This window comes from Pyrenophora tritici-repentis, chromosome 1 (assembly GCF_003171515.1).
Source record: "Pyrenophora tritici-repentis strain M4 chromosome 1, whole genome shotgun sequence".
Lineage (NCBI taxonomy): Eukaryota > Fungi > Ascomycota > Dothideomycetes > Pleosporales > Pleosporaceae > Pyrenophora > Pyrenophora tritici-repentis.
The window spans coordinates 4011337-4026264 of record NC_089390.1 but is presented as its reverse complement, the minus strand read 5'-3'; the positions used below and the strand labels follow the sequence as shown (position 1 = coordinate 4026264).

Sequence of the window (14928 nt, the reverse complement as noted above, 5' to 3'; positions counted from 1 at the left end):
ATTACAGTCGATGATGTGAGTGAAAAAGTCCAGTCTTAATACGCATGGGGACCTAGTTATAGAGCGGGGGATGTTATTTAGCGATAGAGCATGTAGCTTTGATCTATGAATAGGGATTGGACATGCGGTTCATCGTTCCATCTACATACCTAGGTGACATTAGATACTTGACATGTTAGTATGTAGAGACTACTGCAGGCGCCAGACACGCCTGGAGGATCAGGGGTGACGGATAAGTCTTACACACGCTGTCGCTGTCGGAAATTTTACGTCAACCCGGTGCTACTGCCATCTAAATGAGTAAAGACTTGTACAATATCCACTTGCTTCGTCCGAAACACTTGATTGGATATGAATCTTGTATGAGAATTTTGACCATAACACGAGAATATCGCTATGATGTTCAATCGTCTCGTCGACTACACGAAATAACATGATACAGTCACGAGATGGTGATGATCGCCGTGTAGCTTAGTTTGCAAATATAAATCTTAGCCATTCACCTAGAGGCTTGAATACAAAGTTTTGTATCAGAAGGTTAATCGGAGAGCTTGTTTAGGGACAAGCGGGATATGCCGCGAGATTTATGTCGTAGGGTGGCGTGGTGTGGTGTTGCGGAGATGGCGCCAAACCCGCTTACTGTAGGTTACTACCTCGCCTCCACAACCACAACCTGTACAGTAGAGCCATTGGGCTAGTTTATTGATGCCTTAGGTCTAAGTATAAGGAGCTTTGCGCAAAACCGGATAGCTCAAGTCTGCATGATACTGGTGTGTGCCACACAACGCAACGAGCATTGGACTGAAAGGCGGTCCGGTGAAGCCTGAGGCGGGGCCAGCTACCTTGGCGGCACAGCCAACATGGAGAGCCTATGGGAAAGCCTACGACTGACAGTTGTTGAGTTGGTACCTGCATGACTCCGAAGGCGGCGAAAAGTCTGCTAACCCCTCGAAGCCAAGAGCTTCACGCAAGGCTGAACACGTGCATGTAGGCGATGACCGAGTGTTAAAGCCATAAGACGCCGGGTGTCCAGCGGGCCGACGTCCGATCGCTATTCTCCACCATCACCACAGCCACCCTCCGAAACCTCACCCGATGGCGCGAAGATGAGGATTGTGAGACATGCCAGAACACGGTCAGGTCTTGCAGTCTCGAGTGGTCCGCCGCAGAAACCCACGCCCCATTAACTCGTGTGTCGAGTGTCGGACACGCAAGTCGCGATGCTCCAAAACGCATCCCTGCCAAAACTGCACAGCCTTCGGACGCGAATGTATCTTCATCACCGTCCCTGAAAGCGCGGCGCGCAAGAAAGAGAGGGAGCAGAGAGAGCGTGCGCAGAGCAAGAGCGGTTCTGGTGTAACCATCCCGGATTGGACCAAGAATCTCCCTGTGCGCACGCAGAGTGGCGCCAGTTTGCCCGATGGGTACGACAACGCGAACTCTGTCGACACCACCACGCCGGGAACGCCGCCCCGCGACTATGAGTGGGAAGCCTACCAGCAAGATGTTGAGCCCGAGACAGACGCCTGGGAGAGGCTGCCTGCGGAACCCGAGGAGACGCAGGATGATGTGTACGAAGATGAGGACGATGACGAAGATCAGATTGCGACGGATCTCACGATTCGAATCGGGCGGATGATTATTTGTGAAAATGTTACTGGTTTCTTCCGTCCCCAGTATGCCGAAGAGGTACTTTCTGCCCTATCCACGTCTGTTTGTCCTGCGTTTTGCATTGCCTGATCTTGAACGCAAACTGAAATGCTGTGTAGCTCGGCAAGCTGTTGTCTGAGAGCACCACACCGGCCGCGTCAGTCGCAGGCCAAAGGGCAACGCAGTCGTCGGCTCTCCTATCAGCCGAACAAATGCCGTCGCTCGCACCGTCTCTGAATCTACTCCTTGGTGGTTCGCTTTCTGTGCACCAAGGTAATGATGTTCAAGCCCCGCAGTTGCCGACCAAGATGGAGGCAGAAGCCCTATTCCAGCGGTATACCGAGGCTGTCAGTCCACTGGCCCATGTCCTGCATTTGCCATCCTTCAAGCGACTATTTGAACGCTTCTGGATGAACATTGAAATCGGGAATCCAAACCAGAACTCATGCACTGCCTTGATCTTGGCCGTCTGTATGGCCGCAGCCGCGTCTGTCTCCCCACTGCAAGCCAAGTCGCAGTTTGGCATTACCAAAGAGGACCTGTTCCTGAGGCTGCAGAAAGCTACTGAGCGAGCATTACTGCGCGCGAATTGGGCGAAGACGTCCAACATAAGGACTTTACAGGCCTTGACAATCTATCTTGTACGTGACTGGGATGTTATTGGCAACTCAAGTACCCGTTAACACATTTAGATCCCACTTTGTCGTGCGCAAATCTCCCGAGCAACATCTGTTGTAGTCGGCGCCCTGGTTCGTCTGGCTCAGTGCATAGGCATACACCGCATGAGCCACAGCTCGGCCAACAGTCTGACACCATTACAACGGCACGTGCGATCTCTCCTCTGGTACCAGATCTGCTTTCTGGACTTTAAGACAGCAGAGGCCCAAGGTCCCCATCCCTCGATACGCGCCGATGACTTTGACATTGCTCTGCCTCTCAATGTCGACGATGATGTCTTCGAGTTTGGTAGCCCAAGCTGGCAACAGCATCCAACTTCCACAAACGGATGGTCGGACGTTACACTGTCACTAATTCGGTATGAATGCAACGAGATCCATCGTCTCATATTCCGTGGCAGGATTGAAATGGATCGCAAGCACATTACCTTGCACGATCTACGTGCCAGGGTCGAAGCAAAGAAGCGTCAGATCCAGTCAAAATACCTCCAGTATCTCGACGCCAACGTCCCTATACAACGATACGCGGGCCTAGTAGCGACCCTTCTCATGTCACGCTGCGATTCGATGCTCCTCTACCGCCATCTGCCCCAGACATCCCTCCAGCCGCGTTCAGACTCTGAAAATCGGCTCCGCGATGTGCTCCTCGCCGCAGCTCTCACAACACTCGAGATAGGTGCGACACTAGACACGCTCCCCTCGCTCTCATCTTGGGCCTGGTATTCGACAACGTACCAACAATACCATGCTGTTCTACTTCTCCTCACCGAACTCTACCGCACGCCCGATCTGCCCCGCAAAGAGCGCATGGCCACCATCATCGACCACATCTTCGGGCATTGCTACGGCGTAGGTGTGCGAGAACGCTGTTCAGACCTGCTCTTTACCGTAAAGGAAAATCTAGAAGCCTTTTACGTGATGAAAGGGTTCAATAAAAAACGCCAACATGTCGCTCCACAGCAACATCCTACTTTGCAGCCTCTGCCCTCGTTCGGCGGCCCTAGTGGTGGCTCCGTCACAAGCCCGTCATTTGGCGCGCAACAAACGCCACCGCATAATATCCACAGTCAGCTGCAGAGAACGCCGACAACGGGAACACTCGACGGTCTTAATGTCGATTTTGACAGTATCCTCGGGAGTTTGAATGGCGGCGGCGGCGGCGGCGCAGAGGATTTCGATGTGTGGAGTGCCATGGGTGGTGCAGCAGGCCAGCAGGATACAGGCGCCATTTTCGTACCTGTCGATACGGCGGCGCATCACAACGAGTTTGGGACTAGGAGTCCAAACGGCGGATTGCAGCAGTGGGTAAGTTATGACCAATCGTGTGCAATTATAACTCAGGTTGGAATGCTGACGGTGCGGTTAGGAGAACTGGAATTTTCCGTCTCAACAGCAGAAATACGAGCAGTGATGTGTGGACCCGGCGTAATCAGAAGATTCTTACGTCGGTGTAGTCGCCAGACCACGCCAAGATTGATTACAGCTTGTTCACGGTGGGACGCACGACTGTTCCTCCACTGTACGACTGCTCGATGCTCGCACAAAAAGTACATAGAATTGACACAATTGCATGCGAGTAATAAAAAAACTGTATTAAGAGACCGCAACTGATGCCGTCTCGATGCTAGAATGCGCCGTAGGAGTGGCCATGGTCCAAAACACCGCCAACAAAGACACAAGATAGACCGACAATCAAACGCCATATACGCCGAGCCGTGCTGGGGTGAGTGATGCAAACCCAAATTTTGAATTGGTGAAGCTCGAACAAGAACTGCAAGCACCTGGGCACTGGCTTTACCAACTAGTGACTCTGACGGAAGACGACATGAGCTCTGCGTCACGCACGTGTTAGCAGAAGATGTCAAGAGCAGATGCTGGAAGCAGCCTAGTAGCGTGCTAGCTGAGTCTCACTCAACGCACTTCGCTTCATTGGAGGTGGAGGTGGCGGCGGCTTCTTCGCCCTTGATGGGGGCGGTGGCGGCGGGGCTTTCTTGCCGTTGCCTCCCTGATCAGAGGCCGCGGTCCAGCTTGCAGCCCTCGAAATTGCGCTGCCGCGTGCGCTACCAACAGACGACGCGGTGTCCGGGCTCGGTGGCGATCGATCGCGGTCGTTGCGTCGATAACTATTGCCGTTGCTGGCGGAAGCATCGTAGTCGTCGTCTTCGTAGTCGTCGGCAAAAGCATTTTGTTGAGTGGAACTGGCGCGACGCACTGGACGCAGATTGTTACGACCAGAGGATATGGTAGAGGAATCGGTAGGGACGCGGGCCAATCGGCGGGCCGGGGAGTCCTCTCGGGCAGAGTTGTCGTAGGTAGAAGTACGGCTGATGGAGGGGCGCAGAGAGTAGCCACTGGGAGATTGGTCGGGTACGGGGGAGCGGCTTCGCTGTTTAGATAACTTGGGGATGGTCATGCGCGTTGGCTCTGGCTCTGGCTCTTCTTCTACCGGATTGAAGCGCTCGGCGTAGCCATGGGCCGTATTGGACCGAGATCGTGCTGGGCGAGAGGCCAGGGCCCGGTTCTCCCTATTTCACGGGTCAGCAGTGCTTACGCTTCCTGGACAGTGCTCAGTGGTGCTCACCTAACCGGCCATTCCCGCTTCACCGTCAGGAGTATCTCACGGCAGCGGTCGTAGTAGCTGAGTTCGGCCTCGAGGAAGGCAGTCAGGTCCTGGACCATGTCGACCTCGGACTCCTTGATGTCCTGCATCCTTCGGAACACCTCCTCGCTCGTCTCCTCGTACTTTGCCTTTTGCGAGCGAAGTTCCTCCTCCATGCGGAAGTCCTCCTTCTTCGTCTTTTGCATCTTGGCGAGCGACGTGTCATATGCGAGCCGGCGCGTCTCGAGCTTCTTGCGTGTGGCCTGGCCGTGGTAGTTAGTATCGTGAGCCGACTTGTAATGCATCCGACTCTTGTGCCTACCTGGTACTCTTTCATTTGGACGAGGGAGCGCTCAAGGCCCTCGAGCCATGATGACGTAGCACTGGCTACATATGTCTCTTGCACTCTTGCCAGACGCTCGTTTGCGCGGCCCAGGGCTGGCAATCACATCAGCATATGTATGGCATGCAAGGTTGCAGTATGGGACGGAACCTACAAGACAGGCACATTCCGAATTCCGAGTCGGGTTCAAAGTCCTCGCCGTGCGTCACCATGGAAGAGCCCAAGTGACCGCCTGGCAGCTGCTTCTCCTTGTCGGCGCCCTCTGCGCGCTTGGAGAGCGACTTTACATAGACGGCCATGGCCTGCTGCATCTTGTCCATGCCTGTGGTAATCTCGTCAGCATCTCAATCTCTGGCAGCTGTAGGTCCCAAGACTCGTGCATACATACCCTCATGACGCAGGTTCATCTCCACCTCGAGCGCCTTGAACTCGTCCGACAGGCCGGTGCGGGCTTCGGCGCCCATCTTTTCGTTTGTCCATTGCTTGAAGCGATCGAATTTCTTCGTGACATTCATGTTTGGTGTGGTGTGGCGTGGCGTGTGTGTGTGTGTAGTTGTGTGGGGATGCGTATGTGTGGTGTGTGTACGGTAGAGGCCAGCAAGACCAAAAGAGGCGGAATGACGGTGGTGGGGATGTGATAACGGTAAAGTGCTTGTGCTGTGCAGGGAATAACTATCGATACGTGCACCCAACCGCAACCATGGAGGCGGAGGAGAGAGCAGGGGAGGGACAGCGGGACAGTTCAACACGCAGCGACAAGACGTGCAACAAGCAATTGCACGACTAAAGAAGGAAGCAGCAGTCAATCAGGGGCTTGGAATCGAGACAGGAGACTGGTTTCGTATCTGTGGACAGTTTGTGCGGCAGAAGCAAATGCTGGGAAGAGCCAACGCGTGTTCAATGTACCCAGACCCATTATTGACGCGTCTAGCCACTCTGTCACTCGCCCGCCTGTATAGTCTCCGTTTCTCCGTTTGAACCCACCACGTCTACCTACCACAACTCTGATCTATCTTTGGCATCTCGACGTCGGCAACTCCCGACTCCACATAACCATCCAGTCTTTGTTGCCGCTGAAGGCCGCTCAGTGTCATCGCACCGTCTCATCCATCTCGTCGAGCACATGTCCTGTCTTGCTAAGTTTCAGCCCTGCCCATCAGCATCTCACCAACCAAGTGACTTTTGTTAGCCGCTCTCCTGTCTCCGCCGTCGTCACCACAGGCCGAGCAAATCACCGCGAGCAGGACCACTCGTCTTGACCGTCGGATTTGCCATGGCGCCCAGCTATGGCATGCACATTGCCATCATGTGCAGCCATACGACGCAGAAGCCTTCTAGTGCGCCGTCCAGACTCTCCAGGATGCAGGAAGCGCCCTATATCTCCTTCCTATATCAAGACGGTTCATCTTGGCTGCAGCCAACACGGTAGCCTTTGCAAGTCGAGCCCAAATCCTGCACATGGTTGATCGCCTGGAACTTGCTGTCATCGGTGACCTACACATGTGCGCAGACGAGAACCTTGGACGGCCGGCCAGTCACGTTTCCAGCACCATGATTGATGCGAGTACATGTCACTCTCACTTGCGCCGGTTGCATTATCGCGCTTCCTGGATGCTCAGATTGCTTCTAGTGGAGATTCGGCGCATGCGTCCACATGTACATGTACATGATCGATCAGTGCACTTTAGGACACGTGATTTGGTAAGCGCCAACCTGACTTCGCAATCCGCAACCTCAAATTCGCCTCTAGTTCCACGCACACCAACAGCACTCCAACAACGCCTTCACATCGCTGTTCATTGCACACGATGAATGCACGCAATCGCATTCCTTTAATTGCGCAATTTTTCCGCCTCTCCCGGCCTGCTCATCCCCGATATCTCCATGGTAGAACGCAGCGTCTCTTTAATCGTGCTCGCCCGGTGTGCAGCTATCTAGATTCCAAAGCAGCAGATACAAGTGAAGATGTGACGAGAGGTGGGTGTGCAGGCGCTGCAACTTCAGCACTGCACGAATATTCGAATATCCAGCAGCAAAGGCGGCAGGCAGACATGCAACCATGCAGCCACTATAAACGCCGTAGATGCAGTCTGGAAGACGTCTAGTATCGTCTAATTAGTTCCTATGCTTCGTACATGCATCTCGTGCTAGTTGGCTTAGTCGTAGGCTTTCGGAGTCTATTAAAGAGAAGGAGCGATTCATCAGAGGTTTACCTGCGATACCCGGCAACACCAAATAGCTCTGGAATGTTGTGCGCGGCTGTGGAATCTACGGGGCGCGCAATCGCTGAGTACCCCCGCACAATCGGTGCCCTCAAAATCTCGGACCGGCACCATTGGGACGACCACGTACATGTGCAGAAATCAACCACATCTAGCGCTGAGATGTAAGGGGCCATCAAAGTCTTGCAAACTCTACCCTCGTGTTGTTTTTTTCACCCGGTACTTGGGATTTGAAGGCTGGGACATGATGGCATGGGATACTTGACACGCTAGTGTACAAAGGCCAATGTAGGCGTCCGACACGCTTATTCGGTGCTTAGCCACGCTGTCAAGTATTCCTTTGGCGCCCGGGTACTCTAGGGTCTATTATACTAGAGCTGTTGCTCTGGGAGAGAAGAATGTCGAAGTCGTGCTAGTGGTGGAATATCTCGCTTCTCAGAGCTGGACCGTCGCGAGTTGTAAATGGGTGGAAGAAGTACAGTAACATGAAATTCACAAATGACACATTTGAAATGAAGAAACTGGATTTGCCTTGCCTACTCTACATATCGACCTTGTTCAAATGCGCCTGGTGATTGCTGCACCAAACAAAGACAGGCCAGGTGTATCAAACTATTGTCCTGATATCCGGCTACAGGGATCTATTTAGTCGATCTCTTGTGCTAGCGAAAAGGCATTACCTCATGCGTGCCTAACCGTGCTCTGTTCGCAGTTCCTCTCCTCGTCCCGCAGCCCAGCCCCAACTACAATCACCAACATCAACCCACACAACTCAGCAACCATGGCTGACTCGGACTCGTCCCTATCGTCTGCGCCCCCAACCGATGACGAGATGGAGGTTGAGGTCCCAGAAGCGACGACAAAGAAGGCGACACCGCAGAAAAAGAAGAAGAACGGCACTATCTTGACCTTTTTCAAGCAACGCTCACCGTCGCCGCCCCCAAGAAAAAGGGCAGCGTCACCGCCACATGAGCCTGTTCCGGAGGATAATCCAGACATTGCTGTACGTATTGGACGCGTCGGTCGCGTCAGAACGCGCCGCGTTAGACGACAATCGCGAAGCGCCTCACCTTATGGACATGGCTAATACTACGGCGCATAGTTTATTGTAATGTTCCGGTCACGATTCAACGAAGCATTCCCACGCGGTTCTCCTCATGTTGGGCCCCAAGACATCGAGCTGGGTGTCGCAGAAGACACGCCGTCGGCCGATGTTGAGGGCTTGCTATGCGCCCTGCTCGGACTTGTCCTCAATCGCAAGAAACCTGTCGAGTCAGTCCGGCCCCTTTGCACTTTCCAAATACAAATTCCACGGTCGCGAGGGTATTGTCGACCGTATGAAAGGGTGCATATGCTGACGTTGTCGTACTATACAGAAAGGGTCACTATGGTCGCGCTCTCGAAGAGGCCATCCAAACCCAGAAATCACAATGGCCAAGTAAATGGACGGGCAACCCCCTCAGTGGTGGTCGCAACTTCAACACCATGACGGCAGAAGAACGAGTGCGTAGTCGCCATAGCCGATTGTCGCCCAATGCTAACCGTCTCACCAGATTACCCTCCTCCATTCCCTTTGCCTCTGGAGCCTGAACCAGAACGAGCAAATCAAAGCCATCATCAGTAACGCATACAAGTCTCGATCTACCAAGGACAAACTAGACACAAATATACCCTTGTCGGTGCAAGCTTGGGGTCGCGACGGCGACAAGCGTCGGTACTATCTAGTCGAAGGCCAAAATGATACCCACTTCCGCATCTACCGTGAAAGCGACCCGAAGCTGAAGAAGGTGCAATGGATCAGTGTTGCTGGGTCGATTGAGGAATTGAGAGTGCTTGCCAAGAAGCTGGAAGAGGAGGATGGGCACAAGGAAGCTAGGGCACTGGGCGAGCGCATGCTAAACGCTATCCCACGCTTCGAGGCCTCAGAAAACGTAGGCTCTACCCACCTCGACGAACATGTTTTGCTTGTACTAACAAAACCCCTATAGAAACGCAAGCGTCGCGAATACACGCGCCAGCGCAAGGATGCTTTCACACGCCCCGAACCCGGCTTCGCCCCATACGAAATGCGCACCCGTGGCAAGCGCCAGCGATACACGTACGATGAAGAGGATGATTTCGACTCGGATAACCTCTCTGTCCGACGATCGGGGCGACAGTCAGCTCGCGACACACCGGCCGCACCCTCAGGTCCTACCGTCACCGCCAGCGGCCGACAAGTCCGGTCTCGCGCAACCGGCCTCTATGGCGAGATACTGCACAGTGGACAAGTCACCGACCACGGGTCGTCTGTAAACGGAGACTATGTACGCTCAGACATGTCCGAGGAGCCACAGCTCGGCCACGGTCGAGCAACACGCGCTGCCAACAGAGGCACCACGAACGGCCGTGTGTTGGAACGAAGACTCGACTCGGACGACGAGGACGCCACATCTTGGGATGGTGGAGACGATGACGAGGAAGAAGTGGACCAGATGGAGCTGGACGACGATGATCAGGACGCAGCTGGTGATTCGTCAGAGGACGAAGACGAACAACATTCCCTCATCGTCACTCTACACTATCGCAAAGGCGCATCTGATGCACCTGCAGCCCCTCAAGGCGAAGACACGGTCATGACAAATGGCATCGACGATGAGATTGCCGCACAAAAGAAAGCGCTTCTCGAGCCATCAACAGCAACAGCCGCCGTAGTCCCCAACGGCCTCCCTGAGTCGTCGGAACAAGTGTCTGTCACAGCTGCTGGCCACCAAGCACTTTGTAATAATACAGATGCGCTACCCAAACTAGACGGGTTCTTTTCTGCTCCCACACCACCATACAGCGCTCCGGACGAGGCCCCAAAGCCCCAACAGCAGCAACCCACGGATATCTCTCCCGCCAGCATCAGCGCTCCCACACAACAACCTGTGTCTACACCTACTGCTAGCTGGCAGTAAAGCGGGCATTGTTCGAGTTGATTTGAACAGACGAGAAGCGGTAATTCTTAGTCTCTCCGCCTGTATTCCGGACACAGAGGGCCATGCGCGAATAGAAACCTGCGAGGGATACCCATGGCGTTTCTATTTTCATCTTTTTCCACATCACATTTACATGATTGAGCGATTATAGGTCCAAGGTGGGAATCTTATTTGTCTGTTGGGCTTGCGAGTCAGATAGGAGCAGTCGCATTATTTGCTGTGCAAGACTAATACGACCATGGTTGCTTGTGTTGTCTCTAGTCGTATGAATGAATCATCATACGAACTTTTATCTGGTACATTGCAAGATACATGAATGACGCTTTCCCCGCGACGCCCTTGCTTGCTGATATATCATATTGTACAAATTTTACTCATTTCGTCAAGTTATACATGGACAGGCTGTGTGTCATCGAGGCAAGGCCCCTGGTATGGCCTTAGCAATACCCGTAGTCGTCCTACTCTGGAGTTTAGGTCTACCCGACCCCGTCGTTCTTTCCCGCTGCTCACCTCGCCAGCGCATGCCATCTGCACGGTCGTCCCTGCCTCGACTGCGCTCTTGCGACGCGCTAGGTTTGCGGACGCCTGCTCTTATTTCTGCTTCCCGCATTTTCGCACCTTCTGCTTCTATGCGCTCTTCCAGCGTCACGTTCTCGGCTATGGGACTGGGTATGTAGGACGTTGAACCAGGAGCTGTGCCGTTACCGTCCACGACGGCGAAATCATCCTCGTCTAGTCCTTCTTCCCCTTCTGCTGCTGCTTCAGTGTCCTCGGGGGCTCCGCCTCTGGTATTGTGTTTTCGTGGCCAGAGCGAGGGGAGGACGATCTGCTGGAAACGAGGTTCGACGGCGCGCTCGTCGAACCAGGCATGGACGCGGGATTCGATGAGTTGCGCAATCTTAGGCACGTCCTGAAGCCGCGAACGTGATCCGACTAGCGACCGCACGGAAAGATCGAGTCGGTAATCATCGAGGAAGGTGAATGCCAGCGTCGTTGGTCGATGCGGTGGCGCGCCAGAGGAGGATGCAGGGCGGCTTGGAGAAGAGCTGCGATGCGTGTTGCTTGTCGGCGACGGCATGGGCGCTGTGGTAGACGGAGGCGATGAGGAGGGTATAAATGACATTGCCAGGGTTCCCGAGAAGCGCACAATGCTCACGGCCAGCGCAACTGGCAGAACTGCAGACATGGGCTTTGGCCAGTTCAAATTCAACGTCGTTTCGACACCGATGGTGATGACGTCGCTCAGATCAACATCCATTCGGGCCTGTAGCCTTTCCTTGTCGTTGCCTGTGCTTCCTGGTCCATACCAGAATCCATCTTCCGCGGGCATGACTCTGCAGTTACTGAAGATGGGGAATTCGTCGCCCAGCGCTATCTCCGTCACCTTGATCTCGCCTATCCAGTCGGGCTTGCTGCCCGTGTTGAGCACCTCGGTGAGTGAGGTAAGAATGGCATCGTCCTGTCGCGCATCGGCTCGCAGCTGTGCTATGGTTTGCGCAATGAGCACGTTGAACCAGTCCAGACTCTCGGGTTGGTGTCCCTTCACATTGTAGTATGTCTTGGCGAGGATGGTGGCTATGCTCGGTCCGCCTCTGGTCTCTTCTCCCTTTCGTATTATGCTTGTCGAGGGCTTGTGGCGGAGTGACAGGGACGTAGAGTTCGCGCGCGTCCGCAATTGCTTGTACGACTGCTGGTGTGCTAGTGTCCGCGCCCGTCTGAGCGAATTGAGGTGCAATGCTCGGTCATCGGCCGACGGGGGTTCTCCAAAGATAAAGAACTTTATGAAGCAGAAAATCAAGATTGCAATGGAAAGCTGGCCGAGCAGGAAGCCTTGGGTGAAGGAGAGCCTGGCTTGGGTTAGTGGGGGTTCTGCTTGGGCTGACCATGGCCATACGATGACGAGCCGGCTGGTGTTGCAAGCGGCACGGCCGTGGGAACTTCGTCTGCCATGTTCGCGACTTGCATCCCGTTATCGGCCGAGTAGTTCCATATTGGGAACTGGCTGTGGTGTTTGCGAAAGTTGGAACGGGAATGCAGATCCACTCCCCTACCAGCACTATCGATAAGGGGGCGGGCTGCAGTGTCCATTCCCCCATGGCTCTCCACCACGTCATCTCTGCTAACCCCCAGGTTACCCCAGAAAATGCCCACTCTCTCAAAAGTCATTGCCTTCAAGGTCCCGACTAATCGCGTTGCCGCCATCAAGGCGGCCAGAGTTATCCGGTCCATCAAGAGCCGATACCGAACACAAGCCTTTTTGTTCCTGGCCTACCACTTCTTCCTCACGTCGCCCATGCACCTGGACATCTTCATCATGTTCTTCATCCTCGTCAGCAACTTTATGAACCGCCAGCACGCCTTTCCGAGCCAGTTGGCTATTGACGGCCTTCGCTTCCTGCTCGACGAGAGACGCTTCATCATGCCTTGAGAGCTAGACACAACTACCTTGGGCATCGCCAACACGAAATCTCTAGTCCAAAAACCCCCACACTACACCACATGGCCATGATCCTTGTCGCGCTCTTTTCTGCACTTGGATGTCCCTTCACTTGCGCTGGCGGAGATAGCGGCAGTTGAAACTCCGATTGGCTAGTCGAGCTCCCCACCATCTGAGACAGCTTGCCTTCACGCTGCTCTGTAGGACATGGTCTTCAATTCCTCATGGACTTTGATACACTGAGCCAGAGCGTTTCGCCGGGCGCTGCCGCGCACAATGCGAACCTGATGCTACCCGCCACATGCGAGCCACCATCAGAGCATAACCCGCCCAAACGAGCAACATGGATTGTATGGCATCTATAAACAAACAAGAAAACTTGGTTCACTTGCTGATTGCTATATATAGGTCTTCGGAGCGACCGGTCACATAGGCCGTTCCCTCGTTCGCGCGATACTGGCACACGGAGACCAGTGCACCGCCGTGGGATGGACCGAAGAGAACACACCAGAGCAAATGGAGAAGTGGAACAGTAAAAACTGTCTGGGACTACTATGCGACGTGAGAGTCCGTGAGACTGTGCATCAGGTGTTCAAGAAGAGTATCCATCATTGGGGCCAGGTGGACGTCATAGCGAACAGCACCGGCTACGGCGTCATAGCAGCATGTGAAGACCAGGACGACTACGACCTGCGCAATCAGTTCACCACAAACTTCCTCGGTACTCTTCACATCATACAGCTGTCTCTCCCCTACTTTCGCGCCCAAAATTCTGGCCGTTACCTCATCTTCTCCTCCACAGCCGGTGCACTTGGCGTGCCAGGACTTGGCCCGTATTGCGCGACCAAATATGCCGTCGAGGGCCTCATAGAGTCCATGCTATACGAGGTCGATATTTTCAACATCAAAGCAACCCTGGTTGAACCCGGCCATGTCCGACTGGATGAACCAGATGACAACATGTCACTCACCAGTCATACGTCGGCCCTCACTCCATGCGCAGGTCCTCCAAAGCCAAAACGTTACGGCCACTTTTCCGTAAAGCCGAATCCTAGCGAGCCATACTCTACACTGACTAGTCCCGCGCAACATGCGCGTCGGATGGTACAGTGGTTGAATGATCGACAGCCAGTGAGCGCTGTGAAAAGCGCCGAACTGGTGTGGCAGCTGGGCCATTGTAGTTATCCTCCCTTACGCCTGATTTTGGGTAGCTATGCTGTAGAGAGTATCCGAGATCGATTAAAAAGTATCACTGAAGAGGTATGTGTCAAGTGCGACAACTGCTTAATGACAGCGCGGCTCATGTGTTCTAGATTGAGGATTGGAAGCATCTTTCGTTCCCCGTATCTATGCCCGAAGAGGAAGGCGGGAGGGACCAGTTGAAAGAGGAGCAGGAGCAGGACGAGGAACAAGATCAGGAGTGATGGGTCGGCACAAGCTCTAGTAGAAAGTCGACCAAAGTCACAAGCGGTTGTCAAATGTTCCTAGCCCCTATAAAAGTTCGAATACTTGCTTCTGTTAGTCGTGATCACGATATACCACGTAAGCCTCATTGACGTCTACACCAATCATGTCTACTAGATTTTTTTACGGATATGGCAAAAAAAGATACCCAGATATCAAAAAATGCAAAAAAATACATTGCATCGGCCGGGAATCGAACCCGGGGCTAGCCGAAACTGTCCTGCTGAAGAAGCTGGATGGCAACGGCTAATTTTACCACTAAACCACCGATGCGGGTTTTAGAGCCAAAAGCTTGGTTGATTGATGTAAGAATCCGTAACTAAAGATTTTATATTGACCAAAATTGATAAGATACTAGCTGATAGGTGGTCCCACACGCTGGACTTTGGTGTGGAACTCTTCAGGTGGGGCAATTCAACGCATCTGCTGCACCTGGACGACATAAACAAATTGACACCTTAATACTGTATATAACAGCTACTGTAGCCGCCAGATAGTTTTTCATAAACAGAATAGTAGGTTTATCCATAGTGTCGCTGTCAACTAATTTATGTCACCTAGGTGGCTACACATCGT

The 14928-nt window shown here is 53.5% G+C and overlaps 8 protein-coding genes across 8 annotated transcripts; 6 read left to right on the top strand and 2 right to left on the bottom strand.

Annotated features, from left to right (window-relative positions):
- Window positions 1-1122: 1122 nt before the first annotated feature.
- Window positions 1123-2333, top strand: PtrM4_015800 (uncharacterized protein; the record flags this gene model as incomplete). Its single annotated transcript, XM_066103199.1, has 2 exons — window positions 1123-1689; window positions 1770-2333. 2 exons carry the CDS (start codon window positions 1123-1125, stop codon window positions 2331-2333), a joined length of 1131 nt encoding a protein of 376 aa, XP_065965401.1.
- A 1185-nt stretch (window positions 2334-3518) lies between these two features.
- Window positions 3519-3738, top strand: PtrM4_015790 (uncharacterized protein; the record flags this gene model as incomplete). Its single annotated transcript, XM_066103198.1, has 2 exons — window positions 3519-3632; window positions 3694-3738. The coding sequence occupies 2 exons, from the start codon at window positions 3519-3521 to the stop codon at window positions 3736-3738; spliced, it is 159 nt and encodes a 52-aa protein (XP_065965400.1).
- Window positions 3739-4212: 474 nt separating this feature from the next.
- Window positions 4213-5733, bottom strand: PtrM4_015780 (BAR domain containing protein; the record flags this gene model as incomplete). Its single annotated transcript, XM_066103197.1, has 6 exons — window positions 4213-4332; window positions 4540-4852; window positions 4909-5189; window positions 5249-5364; window positions 5424-5591; window positions 5658-5733. The coding sequence occupies 6 exons, from the start codon at window positions 5731-5733 to the stop codon at window positions 4213-4215; spliced, it is 1074 nt and encodes a 357-aa protein (XP_065965399.1).
- Window positions 5734-7404: 1671 nt separating this feature from the next.
- PtrM4_015770 (uncharacterized protein) lies at window positions 7405-7659 on the top strand (the record flags this gene model as incomplete). Its single annotated transcript, XM_066103196.1, has 1 exon — window positions 7405-7659. One exon carries the CDS (start codon window positions 7405-7407, stop codon window positions 7657-7659), a length of 255 nt encoding a protein of 84 aa, XP_065965398.1.
- Window positions 7660-8272: 613 nt separating this feature from the next.
- On the top strand, window positions 8273-10430 carry PtrM4_015760 (TT-ORF1 domain containing protein; the record flags this gene model as incomplete). The annotated part of the gene is made up of 5 exons (XM_001931485.1): window positions 8273-8494; window positions 8594-8763; window positions 8868-8994; window positions 9045-9422; window positions 9480-10430. The coding sequence occupies 5 exons, from the start codon at window positions 8273-8275 to the stop codon at window positions 10428-10430; spliced, it is 1848 nt and encodes a 615-aa protein (XP_001931520.1).
- A 430-nt stretch (window positions 10431-10860) lies between these two features.
- On the bottom strand, window positions 10861-12401 carry PtrM4_015750 (uncharacterized protein; the record flags this gene model as incomplete). Its single annotated transcript, XM_066103195.1, has 2 exons — window positions 10861-12298; window positions 12346-12401. The coding sequence occupies 2 exons, from the start codon at window positions 12399-12401 to the stop codon at window positions 10861-10863; spliced, it is 1494 nt and encodes a 497-aa protein (XP_065965397.1).
- Window positions 12402-12482: 81 nt separating this feature from the next.
- PtrM4_015740 (uncharacterized protein) lies at window positions 12483-12879 on the top strand (the record flags this gene model as incomplete). The annotated part of the gene is made up of 2 exons (XM_066103194.1): window positions 12483-12533; window positions 12592-12879. 2 exons carry the CDS (start codon window positions 12483-12485, stop codon window positions 12877-12879), a joined length of 339 nt encoding a protein of 112 aa, XP_065965396.1.
- Window positions 12880-13112: 233 nt separating this feature from the next.
- Window positions 13113-14271, top strand: PtrM4_015730 (Short-chain alcohol dehydrogenase; the record flags this gene model as incomplete). The annotated part of the gene is made up of 2 exons (XM_066103193.1): window positions 13113-13238; window positions 13297-14271. 2 exons carry the CDS (start codon window positions 13113-13115, stop codon window positions 14269-14271), a joined length of 1101 nt encoding a protein of 366 aa, XP_065965395.1.
- Between the last annotated feature and the right edge of the window lie 657 nt (window positions 14272-14928).